We start from the raw sequence: 25,127 nt of genomic DNA on the forward strand, positions 1-25,127 counted from the left end.
GCTCTGCCCACCGCCTCTGCCCCCATCCTGCCTTTTCTGGTGCTTCTAGGGTTCTGTGGCCCTGGCCACTCCCCACCCCCAATTCTGCACCTGGTTCTGTCTGACCACCTGCTCTCCAGGACACCGGTGGGTTCCCTGCTGGCCCGTGCCTTCAGTGACACAGCCTGGAATGTGCTGGTGCCCTCCTGGACACGAGACAAACCCAGCAGGAAAGGGCCAGATGAGCTGTGCCCTGCTAGGGCTCCAGGCCCACTGGACAATGTGGATGAACAGATTGACTGGAGTCTAACTAGACCCAGGCGCTTTGCACTTATTTCTTCTCCATTCTGGCAGCAGGTGCCCTAGAACACTCAGCTGCCTGAGTCAGGGCACCTGCTAGCTTGGGCATGCCCTGCTCCAGAGCTAGGTGGCTAAGATCTTGGTGTTCCCTTCTCTGCGTGGTATTCATCCTTGTGGCTCCAAACCCATCTGCTGCCATGCCATGGCTGTCCCTGCCTGTCGTCCTCATTGGCGCACACCACCTTGTGACGTGCAGATGATGTGTGGGGGGCTTCCCCCGAGCCCGGGCAGCCTGGCTGCCGCCTCTCATGCCATCCTCTCTGGGCTCTTTCTGTGCCACTTTTTCAGATGGTGACAGGGCACGCATCGTGGCTTAGTGGGCTGAGCCTGTTTCAAGTCCTGGTTGCATTGTGCTTCTGATTCAGCTTCCTGCTGGCATGGCTGGGAGGCTGTGTGGGAGATAAGGGTGGGCTTCCTCCTGGCTTCAGCTTTGAGCCAGCCCTAGCTGCTGTGGATGGTCTGCAGACTAAGCCAGCAAATAAAAGGACACACACTTTCTGTCTCTGTCACTCTGCTGTTCAGAGAAATAATTGGATAATAATCTGGATCCCCAACATGGTTAGCCGGGGTGCAGAAATCTGAGATCTGCTGCTGCCCATTTGTCACAAATTTACCAGGGCACGGGATCAGAAGCAGAGGAACAAGCTGGCACCCCCAGCAGTGGCTTAGCCTGCTGTGACTGCAATGCCCACCCTGACTAGTCTGCTTTCAGTCTGTGGGACTTCTAATCAGAGTAGTATTTTTGTTCTTGTTTTCTTGAGAATGTGGCAGTCTGTTTTCCGCGGTGACTGTACTATGCTAGTGTTCCCGCTTAACAGTATGTATTGCTTCAATTTCTCCACTTCCTCCCCAGTGCTTGCCTTCTGTGGTTTTGATGGCCGCCGTCCCAGTGAACATGACGGGGCAGCCCGTGGCTGCAGCGCGTCTCCCCGCGGCTGCCTGTGTCGGGCACCTTTTCATGAACTCACTGGTCGTGTGGACATCTCCTTTGCAGACAGTTCAGTCCTTGTCCCTGTTTGTGAACGGCTTGTTCGTGTTTTTGTTGTTGAGTTGCAGGAATTCTCTGTGTGGTTGGGATATTGGCTCTGTGTCTGTCCGGGTTGCCTTTTTACCCCACCCATTATATCTAGAGAGTTTTAGTTTTGATGCTATCCAATGTATCTAGCTTTTGTTTCGTTGTGTCTGCTTTTGGGATCATATCCAAGGAATCGTTGCCAATTCCTACATTAGGCCAAATCCAGTGTCATAACATGAATCTTGGAAAAGAAAAAAAAAACTCATTGCCCTTACCTGTGTGCGGTTATCACTGGGATTCTGTATGATTCTGTTGTGAGTGTATCCTTATGCCAGCTCCACATAGTTTTGTTGTCGTTGTTATTTCTTGCATTTACTTATTTGAAAGTCAGTCTTAAGAGATAGAGATCTCCCATCTGCTGATTCACTCCTCAAGTGGTCAGAGCCCAGCCTTTGCCAGGCCACAGGTAAAAGGAGCTTCATCCAGGTCTCTCCTGTAGGTGGCAAGGGCCCAGACCTGGGCCATCGTCAGCCGCTGTCTCAAGCGTCAGCAGGGAGCTGGATCCGGAGTGAGCCTACCAGTGTTGGAGGCTACAGCCTTACCTGCTGCTGTGCCACAGTACTGGCTCTGGTTCTGGTTTTGTCGGTTGGTTGGATTTTAGTTTTAAAAAAATTATTTTGGTTTGATTTGAAAGGCAGAAAACAGCGTAGCTATTCCATCTGCTGGTTTACCCTCCAAATGCTTGTCATCATCTGCTGCCTCTCAGGGACGGACGTTGGCAGGAGCCTGGTCAAGAGCCAGGAACTCAATCCAGGGCTGTTTGAGTGACAGGAACCCGGCTGCTGGAGCTTTCTGGGGTCTGCATTGGCAGGAAGCTGAAGGCAGGAGCTGGCATCTCGGGGGCATGGGCCTCACACCTGCCGGGCCAGACGCCTGCTGTCTCAGTTCTCACTGGCTTGGCTTTGACATCAGGAAACCTGAGACTTGCAGCTCTGTTCTTCTTCAAGATTGTTTTGCCCTTTTAAAGTCCTTTGAAATTCCAGATGAATTTCTGGATGGACTTTAAAAAAAATTTTTAAGATTATTTATGAAGTCAAAAGTTAGAGTTACAGAGAGGAAGACAAAAAGGCGGTGGAGAGATCTTCGTCCTCTGATTCACTCCCCAGGTGGCTACAATGGCCAGGGCTGGGCCAGGCTGAAGCATTGAGTCTGGGCTTCTTCTGAAGCTCCCACGGGAATACAGAGACCCAAGCACTCGGGATGTCCTCTGCTGCTTTCCCTAACCAATAGCACAGAGCTGAATGGGAAGTGGCACCCAGGTTTGTGTTGTGACAGCTCCACTTCCCATCCAGCTCCCTGCCTGTGGCCTGGGAAAGCAGTTGAGGACGGCCCAAAGCCTTGGGACCCTGCACCAGTGTGGGAGACCTGGAAGAAGCTCCTGGCTCCTGGCTTTGAATCGGGTCAGCTCCAGGCGCTGTGTGACTATTTGGGAAGTGAATCAGTGGACAGAAGATCTTGCTCTGTATATCCTCTCTTGTAAATTTGTTATGCTGTTCCAAGAAAAAAATTTTAACCCTTTTAAATGTCAGTCTATTTTCCTAATCTTTTCTCTGTAACTAAACAGATACATTTTAAATGGACTAATCACAAACTGTTTAGCAAGTTTCCACTTAAACATATACCGTGGACAATTTTTCACATCATTAAATATTTTGCAACTTAAGTGATTTATTTGAAAGGCGGAGTTAGGGACAAAGATTCCATTTTCTTTTTTTAATATAAATTTATTTTTGATGATGCTTACATAGTTGAAATGCCCATGTGGACCGTGGGGAGTGGGGGGCGGGGTGCGTCAAGGAATGGAGAAAAGCAGATGAGACCGTTGCTTTCATGTTTTTTTCCTGTGTCTGGGAGAAGAGGGGAGGGAAGGCAAGGGCTGTTCCCAGCAGCCCAACTGCGTCAGCACCCGGGGCTGTGGGTCGGCCACTTGATGTGATCCTAGGGTTCCTGATATGGATGTGTTTGGAGGGTTCTGCTTAAGTGGTTTCAATATTTCTGAGATGCTGTTGATTTCATTGCTCCAAGGTTGAGGAAATCCTTCCAAAGTCCTTTACAAGGTCCCCCTGGAGTCTCCATTCACCAGATACTTGCTGTCAAAGCTTGGACAGGAGAGTAATCTAATTTGTTCTGTCCTCTGCAGGTCTCAGTGATCTGTCACGTCCCCCATGTGCATGTAGATGTGCCATCCACTGCACAGGCTTCAGGAACTGAAAAAATAATAATTAAAAAAGAAAAGCCAGTGCCCTTTGTTTCTGCAGAAACCTTGGTTGGGGCTTTAACAGAGACCGTGCCGAGCCTGTGGCACCTGTGGGCAGGATTGGCATCGTAACACCAAGCTAACAATCCATGAACATGGGGTTCCCTCCATCTATTTAGATGTTTAGTTTGTTTCAGCTACATTTTGCTTGGTTAGACTTATTCTGAAGTATTTTGTTCTTTTTGATAACAGTGTAAATGGAATTGTTAATTTCCTTTTGGCTTGTTCCTCATTGGTTTGGACAGACACCACTGATTTTTTTTGTGTGTGTGTGTGTAGCTAATTTGTTTTTAAAGGCTTTATTTATTTGAAAAGCAGAGTTGGGGGAGGGAGGGAGGTAACACGTGTCTTTCATGCTTTAGTTCCTAAAATGGCCACAATAGCCAGGACTGTACCTGGCGCTTCCTCTAGGTCTCCCCTGTGGGGGAGGGGCCCAGACACTTGTTCCATCCTCTTCTGCCTTCAGGTACATTAGCAGGGAGCAGATAGAAAGGGATGCCAGCCTTGCAGACAGTGTAACACATTATGTCACAGTGCTGCCCCACAGCTGATTTTTTTGTGTGTGTTGATTTTGTGTCTTGCAACTTAAGTGAATTTGTTCTGTCAGGGGTGTGTGTGTGATCTTAATAATTTCCTCTCGTTTGGATTGATTTATTCCTTTTTCTTGTCTAATTGCTCTGGCTAGATAGTCCAGTTACTATGCTGAATAGAAACAGAGTGGGCATCCTTACCTTGTTCTTGGTCTTAGAGACAAAGTTTCCAGGTCTGCATTCATGTTAATGTCGATTTTTCATATTTGGGATGCTGGCATTGCAGACTTGGCCTAACCCACTGCACCACAATGCCAACCCCTCCATGACCATTATGAAATAGTTTATTTTATATTTTTCAGCTTTTTTAAAGTCAGAGAAACAGATGACATAAGTGACAGAATAATCATTCATCTCTTGGTCTGCCTCCCAAATGCAACAACTAGGACTGGGCCAGGCTGAAGCCAGGAGCCTAAAACTCAGTCTAGTCTCCCACATGTGGCAGCATTTGGGCTGTCATCTGCTACCTATTGGGTACATCAGCAGGAAGAATTAGAGGTGGAGCTTCTGGGACTCAGACCAGCTCTCCTCCATGGGATGCAGCCTCCCAGGCTGTGGCTTATTCGGACAGGCCACAACTCCTGCCATCCTGTTCTACCCGGGGTCATGCCGCATCTCCTGCCCCATTTCTTGTCCCCTGTCCTCTGAGCTGCAGTGCAAAATTTCCATGTGTCTTCTGCCCTGCACTGCCTGTGCCACCTGTCTCCACCCCACCCTGAGTGCCCTGTGCTATGAGCCACACCCCTCTGTTTCTGTAGTTGTTCTGATCACCAGGAAGGCTGCAACACCCCTAGAAATGAGCTCCCCCTTCCTGGGGTGGCCTTTCTTGGGTTCCCACAGCTCAGTGGTAACCTGGAGCCTGGGGCACCCAGTCCGAATGGCTCCCTCCCCAGTCCCTCCTGACTCGGGCCACACTTCAGCACATTCCTGGCCTCCTCTTACACCCGTTCCATGCACTGTGAGGCCTGGATTGCCTGGCTCACACCTTCCACAATGCAGTTCTCTGTCCAGATGTTCTAGTTCCAGGGAAGGTTCCCCCTAGCCCCTGGCCAGGCCCTCTCCCCAGGGGACAGTGGACAGCCCAGTGTGCCACATGTGCTCCCTGCAGGAGAAGATGTTGGACATCTACTGGCTGTTGCGCGTTTGCCTGCGCACCATTGAGCACGGCGATCGTACGGGTTCGCTCTTTGCCTTCATGCCCGAGTTCTACCTAAACGTGGCCATCAACAGCTACAGCGCTCTCAAGAATTACTTTGGCCCCGTGCACAGCATGGAGGAGCTCCCAGGTGATGGGGCCATGTGAGGGAAGCCTTCAGCTCAGGCCCTGGCCTGAGCCACGTGGGCCAGCAGCATACACCCCCATGGGAATGAGGTCACCCCACATTATGCCCTTCCCTGCAGCTACAGGACCGGGGGGGGGGGGGGTGCAGAGTGAGGGCTCCTATGGCTTATAGCTTCCTCCAAGCAACTGTTGTGGCCCCGAGCGTATGGCCATGTATGGTGGACAGCATGGCTCACCTCACACCTGCTGGCAGGATGCCCTGGGAACCTGTGCTGGAGCCCATCCCCCAGGCCCCCACCCTGCCCAGAGACATTCCTGTCTAGGAACCCCTACTCCCAGCTGACAGCTCTCGCCCTGCCCCTTTAACAGGCTATGAAGAAACCCTTACCCGCCTGGCTGCCATCCTGGCCAAGCACTTTGCTGACCCGCGCATTGTGGGCACTGGTGAGATGCTCACACAGGGCCCCAGGGTGGGTGGGGTGGAGTGGTAGGATGAAGGCTGTTGGGTGTGAGCTTGGAAGTCCAGGACACAACCACCACTCACCACGGCCCGGCCCACAGACATCCGCGATGCCCTGATGCAGGCCCTGGCCAGCTACGTGTGCTACCCACACTCCCTGCGGGCGGTGGAGCGGATCCCCGAGGAACAGTGAGTGGGGCCTGGGGGACTGCCCGCCCTGCCCTACACATCCTGTGCTTTGCTGTGCCCTGGGCCCACCACCCCTGTGCCCTCACAGGCGTATTGCCATGGTGAGGAGCCTCCTGGCCCCTTATGAGCAGCGGCCTTGGGCACAGACCAACTGGATCCTGGTGCGGCTTTGGAGGGTAAGGCAGCCTGGGGACAGGTGGCCAAGGCTGGCAGGATGGGAGGCTTGTCTTCCCCACGATGACCCCCCATTCTTCTCCCAGGGCTGTGGATTTGGGTACCGCTACACCCGGCTGCCACACCTGCTGAAGACCAAGCCCGAGGATGCCAACTTGCCCAGCCTTCAGAGTGAGTGTCAGTTGCCCATGGGTTCTTCCTTCAGGCTCATCCAGCCCTTCTTCTGGCCTCCTGCTGGCCCGTATCTCCAGCCTGTGCCTCTGGGCCCTGGAGATCCTGGGCTGCCCAGTCTTGCACCACCATCTATGTGTGGCCTCTAGCCTGTGCACCTTGTGGGGTCACTCTTAGAAGGGGCCCACCCTCCCAGGCCACCTCCACTCCTGCCCCTCTGGGCTAGCTCCCCGACCGCTAGCTTTGTCCCAGTGCCACATCCTTCTCCTTGATGCCTGCTACTCTCATACCCTGGGAAAGGCAGGGAGACACAGGCTGTTCGTGGGCTTTCTGGAGGAAGAGGAGTTTGGTTGGGAAAGAGGCTGTGCTCTCTGTTATGGGTCCAGCAACTGTACCTGCCCAAGGCCCTGAAGAGCTCGCAGGGGCTGCCCCACAATGCTCGCTCTGCGTGTGGGTCTCTGCCCACCAAGTGTGTTTCTGCCCTTGTGGCCTGGATTTTAGTCTGAGAGGTATTCCCAGAGAGGCTGGGTGCATTGTTCAAAGTCAAACAGCAAGTCCTTGCCAGTTGTCTCCAGGGTGGAACTGAATTGTAAGTGGAGAGCGGCCACAAGGCCGGATCCCCGCATGCCTCAGGGACTATTGATTTGTACCACGAGGGCTGGGCAGGCAGCACTCGGAGAGGACTCCGGTTACTGCTGCCTGCCATCCCACGCTTGGCCTCCACCACTTGGGCCACCTGCCAAGGCCAGGCCAAGGCCAAGGGCAACAGAGGACAATAGCAGACAGCAGGGATGGGGGAGGCTCTTGGAGAAGGTAATTTTGAAATCAGCAGGCAAGGATCAGACACCCTGCCTAGGTCTGACTCTGTCTGAAATGCATGTGATTGAGAACTTGTGGACCAGGGCTGTCTGGCCACTGGAGTCCTCAGAGTGGTGTAGTGTGGGAGCCCCCAGCCAAGGCAGGGGGTGGGTTTAGCTCTGACGCCTGGCCCCTTGCCTGCACCACCTGAGCATTCCCAGGGAGCTGTCTGCTGCCCCAGTGTGTGAAGGCAAGGCCACAGCTCCAAAGCCCCTGCTGATGCCACCTGCCTGTGCCTGCAGAGCCCTGCCCCTCTACCCTGCTGCAGCAGCACATGGCCGACCTGCTGCGACAGGGTCCTGACGTAGCGCCCAGCTTCCTCAACAGCGTCTTGAACCAACTGAACTGGGCCTTCTCTGAGTTCATCGGCATGATACAGGAGGTGGGCCCTGGCGGAGTCCGTGGGCCAGGGTGTTAGCGGGGGGGCCCCGGGGAGTGGTCTGAATGTGATGGCTTCTTGTCTGGATGTCGCTGGCTCAGATCCAGCAGGCAGCCGAGCGCTTGGAGCGTAACTTCGTGGACAGCCGGCAGCTCAAGGTCTGTGCCACCTGCTTCGACCTCTCAGTCAGCCTGCTGCGGGTCCTGGAGATGACCATCACGCTCGTGCCCGAGATCTTCCTTGATTGGGCCCGGCCTACCTCGGAGATGCTGCTGCGGCGCCTGGCCCAGGTGCGTCCACTTGGGCAAGGATGGGATCCTGGGTGTGCCCACTCACCCACCCTCCCACCAACAGACTCTTGCCCTCACAGCTGCTAAACCAGGTGTTGAACCGAGTGACAGCTGAGAGGAACCTGTTTGACCGTGTCGTCACCCTGCGGCTGCCTGGTGAGAACCTAGAAGCCCACACTGCTTGGTCCTCCTGCCCCGAGCCACTGGCCTGGCTGATGGGGGGAAGGGTGGAGGACATGAGCCCGGCCCGGGGCAGCAGGCACACATGGGCCAGACTTTCCCTGCTCTTCATTTAGGCCTGGAGAGCGTGGACCACTACCCCATCCTGGTGGCAGTGACGGGCATTCTGGTGCGTCTCCTGGTGCACGGTCCCGCCGCAGAGTGAGTGTTGGGGGCTGGGGCCCCCAGGGGCCGTGTCTCAGTGGGACTGGGCCAGGCCTCCCCTTGCCTCTTTTCCCGTCTTGGAAATAGAGCTTGGGATAAGTTGGGAAGCCCAGGGCTAGTGGTGAGGTTTGCACTGCCTGGGGAGACAGCGTGGCAGATGGCGTAAGGAGCAGAATCAGGGACCCCAGCGGTACAGGACTGGGTGATGGCTCTGGCACGAGCATGAGCTGCCACCTTTATTCAGAAACTCCAAACCAGTAGGGTCTGGGACACCTGAGGGTCACCAAGTCAGCCCCCACCCCAAGTCACTCACAAGTCCCCTTCCCTGCCAAGGAGTGGCAAGCTGTACAGAGCCCAGGCAGTACCCCGGCCATCAGGCCCTACCCTGCAGGGATGTGTGGTTCCCACCTGTCCCTGCATGGCAGGCTTTTGTGGGCGTGGTCCCACGAGTCTGCAGAATAGGCTGTGCCAGACACCCCTGCACAGAGAGCAAGGCTGGGGCTCACCTCACACCAAACATCCAGGAATCTGGGGCCTGACAGCCACCTACAGACTGTGAAGTTGTGATGTTTCAGAAGGTGGAATGGCAAAAGGGCGAGGGCTGCTGCCCTGCAGTCCCAGGGTCAGGACCCGCCTTGGGGGGCAGCCTGCAGCTGTGGCATGGAGGCTCACCCGTGCAGAGCTCATTTCCTAGTTGCTGGGCACCAGGTGGTGGTGGCAGGCAGGGTGGGCACTAGCGGCCCTCCAAGGCAGGGGAGGGAAGCCGAGGGCCATGCCCTCATCACCAGGTCAAGGCGGAGAGAGCCTGCCCAGCACCCATGGCAATCCCTGGGCAATCTAGTTCGTCATGAGGCCCTCGGAACCTGCAGAGCTGGCCGACTCTGAGCTGGCCTTGATCCGCAGGCCCACCGGGTTATAGAGGTCGAAATCCTCGGCCACAGCCAGCTGCACGCGACCATTGAGACCCCTCCTGCCTGGCTCCAGGAAGACCACATGCTTGTGGACACTGGCCTTGCGGCTGGGGGCCTCTGAGGGCGTGCTGCTGAGCACTGAGGACTGTGCACTGAGCTCCTGCAGTGGGCTCAAGGTGCGAGGCCAGCGGCAACAGCAGCAGCGGCAGGGGTGGCGGCCACAGCGGCAACAGGCACGGCAGGGTGGCGCGAACAGGTAGAGCAGCACCAGCACCAGGCCCACGGCGCAGCCCAGCAGCGTGGTGAAGCCCGTGTTGAAGGCCTCGGGCTCGGGGTGTGGCCAGTGCACGCTCACGTTGTACTCGAGGGTCTGGTTGTGGTGCAGGCGTGGCCCCGCAGCCAGGCACACAAACATGCCTTCGTGCTTCTGCTGCACGCTGCCTATGGCCAGGCTGCCATCGGCCAGCACCGCGATGCTGCCGTCGTGCGATCCCGGTGCCACCAGCAGCTCTTGCTGCGGGGAAACCCAGGCCACACGGCCAGCCGGTAAGCTGCTATTGCAGTACAGCCGCAGGGACTGGCCCACCTGCGCTTGTAGCTGCTCCTCGGGCCGCTCAAGGCCAGCGGCGGGGGGAGCCGAGCAGTTCTCAAAGACACGGCTGTGCTCAAAAAAGCGCACACGGGATGTGGGCACACTGAAGGCCAGGCACGTGTACTCGCGGGCGAAGTCACGTATGGCACTCAGGCCCCGCTGGTGCCAGCGCTGAAGCAGGTGGTAGAGGCGGCAGTCGCAGGGCAGTGGGTTGTTGTGCAGGTAGAGGCCGCGCTTGAGGAAGGCGGGCAGTGCAGCCAGCCCCGGGATGGAGACGTGGCCCAGATGGTTGGAGGAGAGGTCGAGCACGCGCAGGTGGGGTGCACCCAGGCCGTGCAGGTGATCGAAGGAGAAGGCCGCGAGCTGGTTGGAGCCCAGGTAGAGGCTGCTGAGCGCCCAGAGGCCGTGGAAGGCGAGCTCGTCCAGGCGAGCCAGGCTGTTGTTGAACAGAAACAGGGTCTCCAGCGCGCCCAGCCCGTCGAGGTCGTGGCGGCCAAGTCTCCGAAGGGCGTTAGATGACAGATCCAGCAGCCTCAGGCAGCTGGCGTTGGCGAAGACGCCGTGACCCAGCGCAGTCAACGCGTTATGGTCTAGGCGTAGCGTGTGTAGCCGGGAGAGGGGCGCCAGCCAGCCAGGGCGCAGCTGCTGGAGCGTGTTGTGGCCCAGGTCGAGGTCTGCAGTAGTAGCAGGTAACATGCCCGGCACATCCTGTAACCCCAGACCTGCGCAGCTGAGCAGGTCAGCGGCACAGACGCACTTGTAGGGGCAGTTATGGGGCACAGGGGTCGGGGAACCGGCAGCGTCCAGGGCGCCTAGCTGGGCAGGCAGCATGCACAGCACCGTACCTGGCAGCAACAGCCAGGCCATGGCGGCCAGGGACGGGGCAGGGCAGTGGTGCACAGGGCACAGCCCCTGGACTCACCCGCACGGCCCGTGGCCAAGGCAGCACAACGCGGGCTCCACCCGCTCGGGCCGTGGCTCTTGCGAGGTCGGGCAGTGCTCTTCCCCGGCTTGCACTCTGCCGGCTTGCACTCTGCCGGAGCTCCCCTGGCTTAAGTACCCCGGAGCGGGCGGGGCGGGGCGGGGCGCCCGGCTTCCATTGGCTCCAGCCGCCAGGGGCGGGACAAGCCGCCGCCGGCAGGTTTCCTGGGCGCCCTGGCCGCCGCAGAAAGCGTCGGAGACCGCGGAAGTTGTTACCGTGTTTATTGAGGCAGCGTTGAAGGGGTCATGTACTGCGCACTTGCACTGATGGACACGTGTAGAATTCTGCTGGGGGAGAGCGGGCTGAGCAGGAGGAAGGGGGTGACAACATCCCTGCCCCAGCCGCCTCTGCTGCCTTCCTGTAGGAAGGAGCGAGCCACCGCCGTGCTCCTGGCTGACCCCTGCTTCCAGCTCCGCTCCATCTGCTATCTCCTGGGGCAGCCAGAGCCCCCCACGCCTGGTGCGGCCCTGCCTGCCCCTGACCGGAAGCGCTTCTCCCTGCAGAGCTGTGAGTGGATCCAGGGCTGGGTCCGGGGAGGTGTGGGGCTGGACATGGTCTGCCCGCAGGGAATAGGGGAAAGCTCAGGCCTGACGCCCCCTCCTGGGCACCAGACGCGGATTACATCAGCACCGAGGAACTGGCCCAGGTGGAGCAGATGCTGGCGCACTTGACCTCGGCATCTGCCCAGGCCGCGGCTGCGTCCCTGGTGAGCTGGGAGCCCAGTGGTGGGTGGTACACGGGCGGCGGGGCTACCAACGCAGGTGGCCTGGCGCCAAAGCCCAACTGCCTTTGCTGCTCCTGTCTGTAGCCCACCAGTGAGGAAGACCTGTGCCCCATCTGCTACGCCCACCCCATCTCTGCTGTCTTCCAGCCGTGTGGCCACAAATCCTGCAAGTAAGTAGGAGCCCGGTATCCAGGGGGGCAGCAGGGGCATGGGGCAGCCCTCACCCGACTCTGCACTTCCTGGCCTTGCAGAGCCTGCATCAACCAGCACCTCATGAACAACAAAGACTGCTTCTTCTGCAAGGCCACCATTGTGGCTGTGGAAGACTGGGACAAGGGAGCCAGTGCCGGCAGCACCTCCTCAGCTGCCTAGCTCCACAGCCTGCACCCCTGCTGAACCTGCCACCCTGCCACCCAGGCCAGGCCCTTAGCTATGAGCTCCTGACACCCTGTGCCCCAGAACCTTGCCCCTGCCCCGCCAACCTCGCCTGTGTGTAGCCTTGGCCCTAACTGTGCCCGAGCTTGACTCTGAGTCAGGGCCACAGCGAGCATTAAATTATTATTCCATACAGCCCTAGCCCTTCTTGGGGGTGTGCCACTTTACATCCACGTGGGAGGGCAGGTGTCCAGCAGCACCAGCCTCTGGAGTGTCAGCCAGTCCGAGGCCTCTGTGGTGCCCAGCCCGGGGTGCCTCACATGATGATGCGGGGCTCAGGCACAGACTCGCCGATGGACTTGTGAGGCAGCACGCTGGCTCCGTTGAGGTAGAGCTCGTCATTGACTATCACGTCCTCACCCAGCACCGTCACGTTCTCCATGCGCACCTTGGGGGCGAGGGGAGGCCTGGTCAGTGAGCCAGGTGCTTTCCTGGCTCCCACAGCCCCTGGCCCCGACTTACCCACTGGCCCACGCGGGAGCGCCAGCCCACAATGCAGGACTCGAGCCACGAGTGCGAGCGGATGTGCGCGTCCCGCAGCACCGTGCAGCGCCGAATGCACACGCCGTCCTCTACCACCACGCCTGGCCCCAGGCTCACGTTTGGGCCGATGCTGCAGTTCTGACCAATGCGGGCGCTCGGGTCCTGAGGGCAGTGGGGGAGTGGGGAAGGTGCCGGCCGGTAGGCAGTGTGCCGCCCAGGCCCGGGGGGGCTGCGAGGGGCGGGCAGCAGCTCACCACGAGCACGTTGCCCACGATGCCTGGCCCTGAGCACAGACGCTCAGGCTGCTTCTGCCGCAGTGACTGCAAGAAGAGGCACATGCCGGTGAGGAAGTCCTTGGGCTGACCGATGTCCATCCAGAAGCCTGCAGGCAGTAGGGCCACGTCAGGGGGCTCTGCCCAGCCCTGACCCATGCCACCCCACTCCCGAGTGGCTTCCTGCCTCACCTGGCAGCTCCATGGCATACAGCTGCCCCTCCTGGGCCATGACTGGGAAGATCTCCTTTTCAATGGATGTGGGCTGCAGCTGTGGGGGGCGGGCAGTGAGCAGGGTCCCCACAAGGGCCACCCCACCCTGCTGCAGGCCAGCTGGCCGTTTTCTCGTCCCCTCCCCACCTGGATGCGTCGCAGCACGGCCGGACTCAGGATGTACATGCCTGCGTTGATCTTATTGGACACGAACACCTGTGGCTTCTCCACAAAGCGGTGAATGCGGCCGGTGTCGGCCTCACACACCACTACGCCGTACTTGGAGGGCTCCTCCACCTTGGTCACCTGAATACATGGACACCTCAGGCCTCCGCTGGCATAGCACCGTGCCCGTGCCATGAGGGGGCTGGGGATGCCACGGCAGGCAGGCAGGCAGATGGGTCTCTCACCAGAATGGAGCCCTCCTGGCCATGGTGTCGGTGAAACTGCACCATGGCCTGGAAGGGAAACTCGCAGATGACATCACTGTTGAGGACGAAGAACGGGTCTGGGGTCTCAGAGAGCAGGTCCCGGGCGAGCGCCAGAGGCCCAGCTGGGGGGAGAGGACAAGGGTCGCCCTGTGGAGCGCGTGAAGGGCTTGGCTGGTGCCGCGCGGGCCCTTCTGCCCACTACTTACCTGTGCCCAGGGGCTCCTCCTCGTGGGACATGGAGATGCGGATCCCCAGCTGGAGGGAGACAGCAGCGGTCAGGCCCGCCCTCCCGTCCAGGGGGAGGGGCTGGGCAGGCCCCGGGGGGAGGGCTGGGTCGGGGCCTCACCCGCTGCTCCTGGGCCTTCATCTCCTTCTCCAACACCTGCGACATGTAGCTCACGGCCAGGATCACATGGTCCACACCTGCCTGTGCACCGAGCGGCGGGCGGCCTCAGCAGGGGCGGCCCAGGGAGCCCCCGCCCCGGCCCCCGGCGACCCCGGGTCTTACCGCAGCAAGGGCCTCCACCTGGTGCAGCAGGATGGGCTTGTTGCAGAAATCCACGAGAGGCTTCGGCGTGCTCAGCGTCAGCGGCCGCAGCCGCGTCCCGTAGCCGCCCACCAGAATCAGGGCCTTCATGGCGCCCGCGGCCGGCGGCCGAGTCCCAGGCACCGAGGCGGGTCAGCCCACCGCACCGGCCCCGGCCAGACTCGCCACCTGGGCTCCACGCCGCGCCCTCTCTGCCGGACGCCGGGTCTGGACCCGCCACTGGCCAGCAGGTGACACGGACAGCGGAGGCGAGGGTCGCGACCCGGAACTCAGGCAGAAGCCGGCGCGGGTGGTGACGTGTCCTTCAGCGGACCAATAGGCTGTGGCTTACGTGGCAGGGCAGCAGGCGTCAGAGGCTGGCGCACGGAGCTGCGAAGCACGTAACCAATGAGAGGCCAAGCACGCTCGGCTGCTATGGGGACGGAAACGTGGACCCAGCGGGTCAGCCACTCATTGGCGGATCCAAAGGCGGAACTGGCGCCAGGGGCGTGGCTTCGTCCCGCCGAGGCCCCGCCCCCGGGCGCCGGCCTGGTCCTCCCTGAAGCCGCGGGGGTTGCACAAAGACGCGGAAAAGCTCGTTTTTAGCGGCTTTATTTTGACGTACACGATCTCAGACACAAGCGGGGCGGGCAGCGCTGGATGTACAGACGGGGGCGGGCTCGGCCCAAGCGACCCCTCCCACACGCAAGACCCCGAGGAAACGCGGCGGCGCCACGTAGAGCGGGACGCGCCCCGGTGGCGCGGACAGGCTTAGTTTCTATGAAAGAGCAGGGAGCGTAGAAACGACGTCCCCCGGGAAGCAAAGGAGCCGAGTTCTTCCCAGGGTCCTCCACCCCTCCCCCCGTAAAAACTTAAATCAACGCAAACAGAACCACATGGTACAGATTTAAAGTTCAAAGCAGTCGGTGTGGAGGCCAGGTGTGAGCGCGTGAGCAGCAGCTACGAGCGAGCGCAGCCCCTGGCTCCGGCGGATGCCCACGCCCATTGCACAGGCCCAGAGAGAGGCGGAACCCCGGCAAGTGGTCGCGCTGGTCCCCTTCCTGTTTAAGCACCGCCACCCCACCCAATCACTGGGGACTGGTGTCGCCTCATCCCAGGAAAGCAGTAGCGTGGGGTCACCTGAGTGCCCCAACCGGTGATCCCATGTTGCACTTTGGTCCCAAATTGGGGCGGGAGGAATGGGCGCTCTAGCGAGGGACAAGGAGAAGCAACAGTGGCCGAGCCAACGTGTGCACGCCCACACCTCACCACCACCTCTAGGCGGGCTGTAGGTGTCAAAGTGCTGAAAAGAGGGACCCCGCCCAGGAAGTGGCAGGAAAACACTGAATGTGGGTGAATACAGCCCCACCCCCCGCTGTGAGCAGCACAACAGGGCACAATCTTCCCTAAATCTAAACTGCCGGACCCAGCACATCCCGGGCAGCCCCAGACCCTCTGTCTTACCCCTACCCTGCTAGGGAATGACTGTCTATGCTAAAGAAGCCACAGAATGGTATAGGCGAGCAGATGGTCATTTCTGACCGCCCATGAGCAAGCTGCCCCTCCCAGGCCCAAGGATCGGGAACCTGCCCCCAAGGGCACCGGGTCAGAGGGCTGAGCATGGGGATCCTTCAAGGAACCCAGGTGCAAAGCTGCACTTCCAAAGACCAGGAATTCATCCTTCAGTTACCAAGGCCTACACACAGGCCAGCAGGTTTATCTTTAATGCCAAAACAAGTCCCAAGTGACAGTGGTGGCCTGCAGGGTTAGAGAGTTTGTTGCGACACTGGCCTAGTGCCATGTCACCTGGCCATCTGCATCAGAGGCAGGTTTCTGTGCCACTAAAGGACGGGGAACAAGAATGATGAAAATGATGGGAGAGGAAGGTTGGCACCTTGAGTATCCCCTGCCCCTGTCAGTGCTAAAGGCCAGACCCCAGACCCCGGGCACGGTGCTGGGCCAGCAGGGACATGCCACCTACAAGCCATCCTGTTACCAGGTCGCTGGAAACGGCAGCGCCTGCTAAGGAAGGGCACGGGGCAAGGCTCACCTCAGAGATTGGCAGGAGATTCGTGCCGAGGAGAACGTGGAGAAAATCAGGTGCTGGAGATCAAGGCTCCTCCCCAGGGGAAAGCTCCCAGAAGACAGCACTGGCAAGTGAACAGACAGACAAACTGAGGGACCAGGGACTGACCAGGCCAAGCTCTCATTAGCACACAGTTGAGCACTTGCACCCAAGGCCCCAGGCTCTCGGGAAAGTTTCTCCTTCAGGTCCTGGGAGTCTCCCAGCAAGCTGCTGCACTGAGCGGGGCCTGGAGAAGGGAGACCCTGAGTGGACCACAGCCCTTGCCCCTTGGCAGGAGCGGCCCACAGAGGCAGCACAGCTGCCCAGACTAGAAGCAGTGGCCCCCAACCCTCAGAAGGCAAGCTGCAAATACTTTTTGGGCCAGGGCCACCAGAGACCCCCGAGGCCAGCAGAGCTGTCTCCTTCGGGGAGGGGGGCAGAAAGGAGTGACCTCCTTAGGCATGGGATCCTGGTGAGACTGACCAGGTTTGCAGGCAGAGGAGCAGGTTCATGTGCCAATGGGTAACCAAGGAACCCAGGGCCTGCCCACTGCCATGAGCTGGCTTAAGCGCAACCTCTTGTCCAGCCCCGTGCCAAGGGCAGAACCGAGAAAGATGCTGTGCGCAGTGAGCTTGGGGGCACCCAGAGGGCACCTCTTAAAGAGCTGGTTGACCCCTACGGCACAAGAACGGAAAGCCCCGAGGCGGATGGCTGACCCCCCCCCATTTCAGAGAAACAAAGGATGAGGGGGCATGGAACAGCCCTGTGCCAGCCCAGGGCTTCACCCTACAATCACCATGGCCTGTAACCACAGATCCAGGAACAGCTATCAATGTCCAAGGGCCCCCCGTACCTGCTGCAAGCCCACCAGGGCATCTCTGCCTTCCTAACCAGCCTGGACACAGCATACAGAGCTAAGGAGCCTGGCCCAGAGGACATTATGTTCTGCCCTCCTTCCATCTTATATATATGGATTCCAGGCTACAGCTAAAAACATTTCTTTTAGTTTACACCAAAGAGAAATATAACCCTTTAAAAGCAAGTCTGTTGTGTCCTCACGGCGAGTTGAGAGCAATGGTCCCTGCCTGTAGCTGGAGAAGAGGAGGTGCTGGGGGCCCTGTACAGGCCTACTGATTCTCATCTCGCATCTGCTCCATGATGCTGATGAGGCTCTCCAAGCCGAACACGTAGCCTCTGTCGGGCCCGTCGTGCACAGTGGGGTCATCCCGGAAGCCCTTGAATGTGCTGTGTGCAAAGTCAATCATGCGGACATCCACCTTGGGTGGAGAGGAAGGGCCTGCGTCAGGACTGGCACTGCTGGGGCTGGGCACACTGGGTGATGCCACTTCAGGGAGCCCCATGTCCAGGTGCTTGAGGCGCATCTCCGATCGACACTCCTTGCCATCATAGATGACAAGCAGGGAACTGGAGTAGAAGCGATAGGAGGCCTGCCGCTCCAGTACAGCCTTGAGGCCCCGCAGTTTGCTCAGGATAGGCTCAAAGAGGTCACGTCGCAGGTCCAGGCCGTTGTGCAGGTACTGATAGAGGGCATTGCGGAAGCCTTCAATGGAGAGCCCTCGGCCATAGTACTTGTTCCTGCAGAGGTAATGCCCTGTGTCCAGCTGGTACACCTGAAACCCCAGAAAACAGGGTGAGTGCCAGGGCAGAAGGCTGCTCTCACCGTGCACAGCGGGCACCCTCCAGATGGCGCTCCGACCAACCCAAGGCCCTCTGCTCCCCGCTGCCCTGGCTAGGGCAGCCAAGGCCACACCTCAGGTCCACAGCACAAGAAGCCAAGAGAACACCAGGAGCAGGTATCACGCAGCCTGCACCTCGTGCTACGGGGCTCAGTTAGTTCTACCTTAGAAAACCTTGGTCAATACACGAATTCCTCTTGTCTTAAAGTTGAGGCAGGAGTAGGAGTAGTTGAGTCTAGGAGTAGCCCTGGACTTGGAGTCCAGCTCAAAGTCAGGAGACAAGGACAGAAGGGTTCAGGGGACACATCCTCAGGAGCTCAGGAAGAGCCTGTGGCAGGCAGGCACAGGCACAACCAGAAACACAGACGGCAGCATCGGGCTCTCCGGAGGCGACTCACCTGCATGCCACAGACCCGGACGCCCAGTGTGGCAGACGTGCTCTGCTCGCACTTCCGCATCTGCCGGGCTGCCTTTTCAGCTGACGCGTCGTCGCCATGCTGCCGGGTGCCCATCTTCAAGTCCAGCACACAGGGGTACTTGAAGTGGTGCACCACATTCTCCAGCAGCAGGAACTCTGAGTTCTGGTCAAGGAGCACAGGCACAATCTCCCACCACCTGACCAGCCTGGCCCAACTGAGCGCTCCACACCCCACTGCCTGTCCCATGGGGGTCACAGGATCTGGCTTTCTGCACACCATACATCCGTTCACACTGCACAGCCAGCACCATCACCCACATGTAGAACTTGTTCATCTTCCTCGGTCGAGCCTCCATGTCCACTGAATGCTAATTCCCGTTCTCCCTCCCCGTAGTCCCTGGGGACCTCTGTTCCTTCTATCCGCAGCGCTGTGAACTTGTCTATTCCAGGTCTCAGGTATAAGTGCAATCATATCTGCCACTTTGTGTCTGGCTAGCTCACTCAGCATAATTATGTCTTCAAGGTCCATGCACATTATGAGCATGTATCAGAAGTCGTAATTCCCCACTGCATGGCTACACTATACCCACTGATGATGTCTGCATTTTATCCTCTATTTCAATTTTACAAGCGACTCATAAAAGAAACCTTGGACACATTTGCCCATCAGTAAAGCAAGGCCCTCTGCAAGCCTTGAGCTAACCCTAAGAGCTAAGAACGAAATCTTGGCTGCATTATGACAAATGAGGAGATTCAGTTCTAACACACTCTAACAGGAATGTTCAGAAAGAGCTGGCCCTCCTGCGATTTCCAGCAAGCTCTATACATATTCAAATTTACTATGAGCAGCACCTTCTGCTCCAAAGGGCACTACGGTCCTAACATCCCAGCATTTATATTCATATCTTCAACCAAATACAGGCTCTTCACAACCATCTTTCTTTAAACCTTGTGAAGACACAGACTTGCCTCAGGTCTACCAAAGGACACGGAGGCTGTCGGCCAGGGCTGCAAATCTCTTCTGGATGCTAGGCTCTTGTATCCTGGAGGCCATCCAGTACCACTCTGAGGATGGACATTTTAATGCCTCCCAATACTTTGGAAAGAAACTTAGAACATTACATTTGGCTTTTAATCAAGCCCATCACCTGGAGTAGCCTATAGACAAGCAATGACTGAAGCTGGAGGGGCTGCAGAACCCCTCAAGGACGCCTGAGAGTGTGGGCTCGAGCCTTGCCTGGCTCACTGGCTCGGGACACACAGCCTCACCCTGTGCTTCTGCACCCCCCGCTAAGATGGCTGTGGATGCTGACTGAGTGGCTGCCTGGGAAGCACCTCTGTTCTCTCCTTCAGCATCTCAGGATTCGTGCTCATGTACCTGCTGCCTCAGCACAACACACGTAAGACTTCCCATTCCACAAGACTTCTTAGCATCTTAAAGCTAGGGACAAGCAACCAGGAACAGCACACTAAGCTACCGCCTGTGATGCCAGCATGCCATGTGAACACCAAGCTTGTGCCTTGATAGCTCTACTTCCAATCTAGCTCCTTATAATGTACCTGAATCAGCAGCAGATAATGACCCAAGAGCTTGTACCCCTGATGCCCACATGGGAGACCCAGATGGAGTCCCTGGCTCCTGCAGCCATTTGAGAAGTGAATACACAGATGGGCAATATCTGTGATCTCCCTCTCTATATAACTCTACCTTTCTAATAAACCAGCAATTTTGTGGGGGCAGTATTTGGCACAAGAGTTAGGATGTTGGGCTGACAGGCGTCAATATCCATTTTGGGTTCCTGACCCTAAAAGTTTCAGCTGAAACGAGACCCTGCAAGACAGCAGTGACGGCTCATGCAGTTGGCTCCCTGCCACACACATAGGAAACCTGAACTGAGTACGTGATATTTGGAGAATGAACCAGCAGATGGCAGCTCTGTATCTATATACCCTTCTGCCTTAAATACATTTGAAAATGAATTTTAAAAATTCATTTTAAAATAAAATTCCATTACTTTTTGCTTTACAAGAATAGTATTTATCCTTAGACAAACACCAAAATCAAACAGGCTATTTTTAAATTTATTCTCTGTAAGGTGAGGGACGATATATGCATGCACACACAAACATACGTGTAAATCTGATTCCAGCCACACACTGATCAATGTGATAGCCACAAGCCACATGCAGTGATCTATACGTAATTAAATGTAAATTTTAATTAAAATTTCAGTATGCTTGAGTCACAGAAGCCACATTTCAGCTACTCAGTGTGGCCGGGGACTATCACACAGAAAAGCCTGGGGACACAGCACTTCCTTCAGCACACAGCATGCACGTCCAGGCTGTCAAGGCGCAGGAACCACCAGTCAGTGTTTCTATCTGAAAAGCATGTGGGAAAAACAACATGTTCATGACAGTAAAAGAGGAACCTAGCAAACAGGGAAATGAGATTAGAGAGAGTCCCTGCAGAGAGAAGGCCTTCAGCCGCAGGCCTGGCAGGTGGTCCCAGGAGGCCTGGCTGCAGGTGCCAACAAGGATACTGTAGAGCTTGCGGTCCTTGGACTCGGAGCGCATGCGGCTCAGCTGCTGCTTGTGGCAGCGCAGGCTCCACGGGTTGTGACTGATCTTCTCAGAACCCAGCCCGCTGTTGCCATCCAGCATCTGGAAGGGGACGTCCGAGTGGCAGTGCAGCTCTACCTTTGGGCTTTTTGCCTCCTGGGAGCTAGGAAGAATGAGCACACACAGAGCATCAGGGGCCTCCCTGCACAGCGGAAGGGACACGTGGGCCAGGCTTCATCCGCCCCCGCGCCATCCCTGCGGACAGGCGCTTCAAGGACTCAGGATAAGGGAGTCAACAAAGGTAACCAAATGGGCAGGTGGTGTGTCCTACATTAGGAAAACTGAAAAACAATTCTTCATGTCTCTTCTGGAAAATTCAGAAGCTCTGTAAGAGAAGCCTGATCACTGCACAGAACAGGACCTTGAGCCTGGACACGGGTGACCCTGATGCTATTCTGCTTCTTAGCTTTTCACTAGCTAACTCATGAAGCACCTTCTGCACCTCTGGAGAACAATAATAAGCCCAGAGCAAGCCCACTTTAAGAGCTGCTGAGAAGGGCCCAGCTCAGTGGCCTAGTGGCTAAAGTCCTCACCTTGAAAGCACTGGCTGGAATCCCATGTGGTCGCCGGTTCTAATCCTGACAGCCCTGCTTCCCATCCACCTCCCTGCTTGTGGCCTGGGAAAGCAGTAGAGGACAGCCCAAGGCCCTGGGACCCTGCACCCATGTGGGAGTCTTGGAAAAGGGTCCAGCTTCAGACTGGCTCAGTGCCAGCTGTTGAAGCCACTTGGGGAGTGAATCATTGGACAAAGGATCTTCCTCTGTCTCTCCTCCTCTCTGTATATCTGACTTTCCAATAAAAAAATAAATAAAATATTTTTAAAAAGAGTGTACACAATCTAGGAACAAAAAAAAAGAGCTGCTGAGAAGAGAACCAACTGCTGTTACACGGGGCCTAGATCAACACTGTGTATCACTAGGATGACCAACTCAGGGTTCACAGTCACCAGTCAGAATAAAGACTCTTGGGGTCAAAGTAGGAGCACTAGATGAAAGCTTCTGTATCAGGGTCATGGCATGGCTGCTTGGGACCCTGAGCCCACGTGGGAGACCTGGAAAAAGCTTTTAGCTCCTTTGGATCAGCTCAGCTCCGGCTGTTGCGGCCACTAGGAGAGTGATCTAAAGGACAGAATATCTGTCTCTCCTCCTCTCTGTAAATCTTTCAAACAAAAATAAATCTTTTTTTTTAAAGAATTTATTTTGTTCGAAAGATAGATTTTTAAAAATCTCTTCTATTTATCCGAAAGGAAGAGTTTGAAGTCTTCCACCTGCTGGTTCTTTACTCAAATGGCGACAATGGCTGGGCCTAGGCCAGGCCAAAGCCAGGAACCAGGAGTTCTAGATCCCCATGTGGGTGCAGGAGCCCAAGCATTTGACCCATACCCACTGCCTTTGCAGGCTGCATCAGCAGGGAGCAGGTCTGGAAGTGGGACAGCTGTGCCAAGAACCAGTGCCCATTACAGGATGCCTGCACTGAAGGGGACGGCTCTACCATGCCACAATGCAGGCCATAATTTACCTTAATTTATTACTTTTTACAATTTGGCATTTTGTTTTCTTAAAGTATATTTGCAAAATTGTAAAATATCTCTACAAGAGGTAGCTTTGTGGTGTGACAAATTAAGCCTCACTTACCATTCTGGTATCTCATCCTGGAGCGTTGTGGCTGCTCTGCTTCCCATTCAGCTCCCTATTACTGCAACTGGGAAAGCAGCAGATGACAGCCCAAGCGCTGGTGTCCCTGGCAGCCATGTGGGAGACCCAGATGGAGTTCTGGGCTCTTGGCTTTGAACTAACTCAGCTCTGGCCATTGCAACCAATTAGGCGGTGAACCAGCAGATGGAAATTATCTGTCACTATCCCTTTCATACTAAATAAATACATAAATCCTTATCTAGCACTACCATACTTCAGGATATTTTCATCACTAACCAAAGCAAACCTTGTCAGCAGTGGTAGTTATTCTTCCCTCCTCGCCATCCTCAGCCTTTTGATTACTAACAGGAAACAAGCACCAACTGGTTCTCTCTCTGTGGATCTTCTGAAAATGTTACATAAGCAGGGTGATTAGTCCACTATGGACTAGTCCTTTTCAACCTTCCATCTTGTGTGCAAGACAACAGAAGGCCAGGGAAGGACCAGGTACAATGGCTCAATGGTTTGTATCCTCACCTTGCAAGCACTGGGATCCCATATGGGCACCGGTTCATATTCCAGCAGCCCCACTTCCCATTCAGCTTCCTGCTTGTGGCCTGGGAAAGCAGTTGAGGACGGCCCAAAGCCTTGGGACCCTGTACCCACATAGGAGACCTGGAAGAAGCTCCTGGCTCCTGGTTTTAGATTAGCTCAGCTCTGGCTGTTGTAGCCATTTGAAGAGTGAACCAGTGGATGGAAGATTTTTCTCTGCTTCTCTATAAACTCTCATCTGCCTTTAATAAAAAATAAAGTTTTAAAAATATCTCTTTTTATTGCAAAGTCTTAAAAAACAAAGGACAGAAGGCGAGGGAACTTGCTGCCAGCAGGGGGCATTCTTGCTTCAAAAGGGATGAAAAAGTCTCACTCTGAGCCAGGTACAGACTAACCCAGGAAACAGCATCACTGAACATGACAGAGAGATAATGCTGTGGGGAGCTCAAGGGCACCAGCCACCTGCCCCAACCGCAAGTCCTGCTTCCCTTGTGTCAGGGCTCCAGGGATGTCCAGAATACTTAGACCAGGAGGGTATGATAGGCTCCTGCAGCTCTGCTCGCCCCCACTTACCTCTCAGAGGCTTCAAGTGACAGGGACCCCTTCTCCTCCTTGTGGTCACTGCCACTCCCAGACCGGTGCAGGCTGCGGCGGGAGTGCTTGCGTCGAGGCTGTTCTCGTTCGGGGGTGTCATCCTGCTCCACAGTCTCACTTTCCACGTATGGGTAAGCCACCAAGTTGATGTAACCGTCACTGTCCCCCTCAAAACAGACAGACACCACACCTATTTGGGAAAAGAAAAAAAAGGGAAGCAGTCAACACACAGCTACACAGATGGGGTGTGTAAAGCTCATCGTCACACTGGCTTTCCCATAACACATATCACCTGTCCTCCGTCAACTGCACACTGATATGCAGTGACAGACTGCAGATACCACCCTCCCACGGAAGTCTGCTCTTTTACTTTGAACTTGGATAAATCTGAATTTCATATTGTCCTGTTATTATTGTTCAAGATTTTGCTGATGCTTTTCCAAGCTCTACTTTTTCCTAATAAAAGGATTTACCTGCCTTGAGACAATGATCAGCCATAACCCCCTCACAGGGCAAATGAACAACACACCCAGGACTGCTGGGTCGCCACGGGCCGCTGACTGACCTTTGTACTCAGGGGTGAACTCCTTCATTTCTGGAGGGAGGGATTCGTAGAACCGCTGTTCCCGGGAGATGAGGGGCTTGCACACAGTGTGGTCGTCGTAGCGCATCATACTGCTGTGGCCGCCCACCTGGTGGATGAAGGGTTCCAGCAGGACTCCCCGGTCTCCAGTTCGACTTGCGTTCTTGCCATACTGCCCCACTTCCATGGTTTGACAAACACACATTGCGTTGGGGGCCAGTTGCACACTGAGGGCAGAGGATGCAGCACATGGGCCACAGGAGCAGAATGAGGTTGTCGATTCTGGGGAGCTGAAAGCCAAGATCTGTTCAGCTTAGGATTATGCCCTGCAGAAGAGAGAAGAGGAGGCAATCAAAATGTTTGGCAAGTCGCAAGTCACAACTTCCCTTAGAGCTCCATGAATGACGATAAAAACTATTTTGTTGACCCACTGCAATGGCCTAGTGGCTAAATTCTCATTGCGGCCACTTGGGGAGCGAACCAGTAGATAGAAGATCTTTCTGTATCTCTTTCTCTCTGTAAATTTGGCTTTCCCATATTAAAAAAAAAAAAAAAATGTCAAATGCCTACATTTCTTTTTCACTTTGACTCTCAAATAAAATAAATCTTAAAAAACCAAAATGATGGAAGCCAAAACAGCAGTTATTCTGGGAAACACTGATTAAGAAGGGGACAAAGATGAGGATAACATGAAAATACTGAAGAAGAAAATCTATTGGCCACACAGTCTGTTGAATGTCACTGTAAGTCAGACTAATGACAAGGGGGAGAAGACAGTATTCCTTTCTATACTAGCAAAAAAGTAGAATATGGGGATGCCTTTTAAATAGATCCCATTCAGGCCCGGAGCAGTAGCATAGTGGTTAAAGTTCTCGCCTTGAACACCCCGGGATCCCAGATGGGTGCCTGCTCATATCCCAGCAGCCCCACTTCCCATCCAGCTCT

At 56.0% G+C, this 25,127-nt stretch overlaps 4 protein-coding genes across 6 annotated transcripts in view; 1 reads left to right on the forward strand and 3 right to left on the reverse strand.

The window, feature by feature from the left end:
- RNF123 (ring finger protein 123) overlaps positions 1–12,225 on the forward strand; it is a 27,230-nt gene extending 15,005 nt beyond the window's left edge. The window contains exons 27-39 of the mRNA XM_040994475.1: positions 5,370–5,547; positions 5,913–5,987; positions 6,105–6,192; positions 6,281–6,368; positions 6,453–6,537; positions 7,638–7,777; positions 7,876–8,064; positions 8,145–8,220; positions 8,361–8,445; positions 11,298–11,440; positions 11,545–11,639; positions 11,742–11,827; positions 11,909–12,225. Of these exons, the coding sequence (XP_040850409.1) occupies positions 5,370–5,547; positions 5,913–5,987; positions 6,105–6,192; positions 6,281–6,368; positions 6,453–6,537; positions 7,638–7,777; positions 7,876–8,064; positions 8,145–8,220; positions 8,361–8,445; positions 11,298–11,440; positions 11,545–11,639; positions 11,742–11,827; positions 11,909–12,029 (1,449 nt within the window). The 3' untranslated portion in view covers positions 12,030–12,225. The remainder of the gene's footprint in view (positions 1–5,369; positions 5,548–5,912; positions 5,988–6,104; positions 6,193–6,280; positions 6,369–6,452; positions 6,538–7,637; positions 7,778–7,875; positions 8,065–8,144; positions 8,221–8,360; positions 8,446–11,297; positions 11,441–11,544; positions 11,640–11,741; positions 11,828–11,908) is intronic.
- AMIGO3 (adhesion molecule with Ig like domain 3) lies at positions 8,419–11,393 on the reverse strand. The gene has a single exon (XM_040994486.1). The coding sequence runs from the start codon at positions 10,816–10,818 to the stop codon at positions 9,286–9,288; it is 1,533 nt and encodes a 510-aa protein (XP_040850420.1). The 5' UTR covers positions 10,819–11,393; the 3' UTR covers positions 8,419–9,285.
- Positions 12,118–16,160, reverse strand: GMPPB (GDP-mannose pyrophosphorylase B). Its single transcript, XM_040994491.1, has 10 exons — positions 16,068–16,160; positions 14,000–14,407; positions 13,838–13,918; positions 13,698–13,746; positions 13,471–13,613; positions 13,208–13,366; positions 13,040–13,118; positions 12,830–12,957; positions 12,555–12,737; positions 12,118–12,480 (listed from the first exon to the last, which is right to left on the reverse strand). Exons 2-10 carry the CDS (start codon positions 14,126–14,128, stop codon positions 12,349–12,351), a joined length of 1,083 nt encoding a protein of 360 aa, XP_040850425.1. The 5' UTR covers positions 14,129–14,407; positions 16,068–16,160; the 3' UTR covers positions 12,118–12,348.
- The window catches only part of IP6K1 (inositol hexakisphosphate kinase 1), a 29,567-nt gene continuing 19,053 nt past the window's right edge, over positions 14,614–25,127 (reverse strand). For 2 of the 3 annotated variants that reach the window (XM_040994488.1, XM_040994489.1), the window contains exons 2-6: positions 24,292–24,508; positions 23,579–23,789; positions 20,741–20,922; positions 18,178–18,353; positions 14,614–17,713 (exon numbers count right to left, since the gene is read on the reverse strand). In XM_040994488.1, the coding sequence (XP_040850422.1) occupies positions 17,210–17,713; positions 18,178–18,353; positions 20,741–20,922; positions 23,579–23,789; positions 24,292–24,433 (1,215 nt within the window). In that variant the 5' untranslated portion in view covers positions 24,434–24,508 and the 3' untranslated portion in view covers positions 14,614–17,209. Of the gene's footprint in view, positions 17,714–18,177; positions 18,354–20,740; positions 20,923–23,578; positions 23,790–24,164; positions 24,509–25,127 lie in introns of those variants that run through there. The other variant, XM_040994487.1, reaches the window with a different exon arrangement.

The sequence above is a fragment of the Ochotona curzoniae genome, unplaced genomic scaffold (assembly GCF_017591425.1).
Source record: "Ochotona curzoniae isolate NIBS_2020 unplaced genomic scaffold, NIBS_Ocur_1.0 contig_908, whole genome shotgun sequence".
NCBI lineage: Eukaryota > Metazoa > Chordata > Mammalia > Lagomorpha > Ochotonidae > Ochotona > Ochotona curzoniae.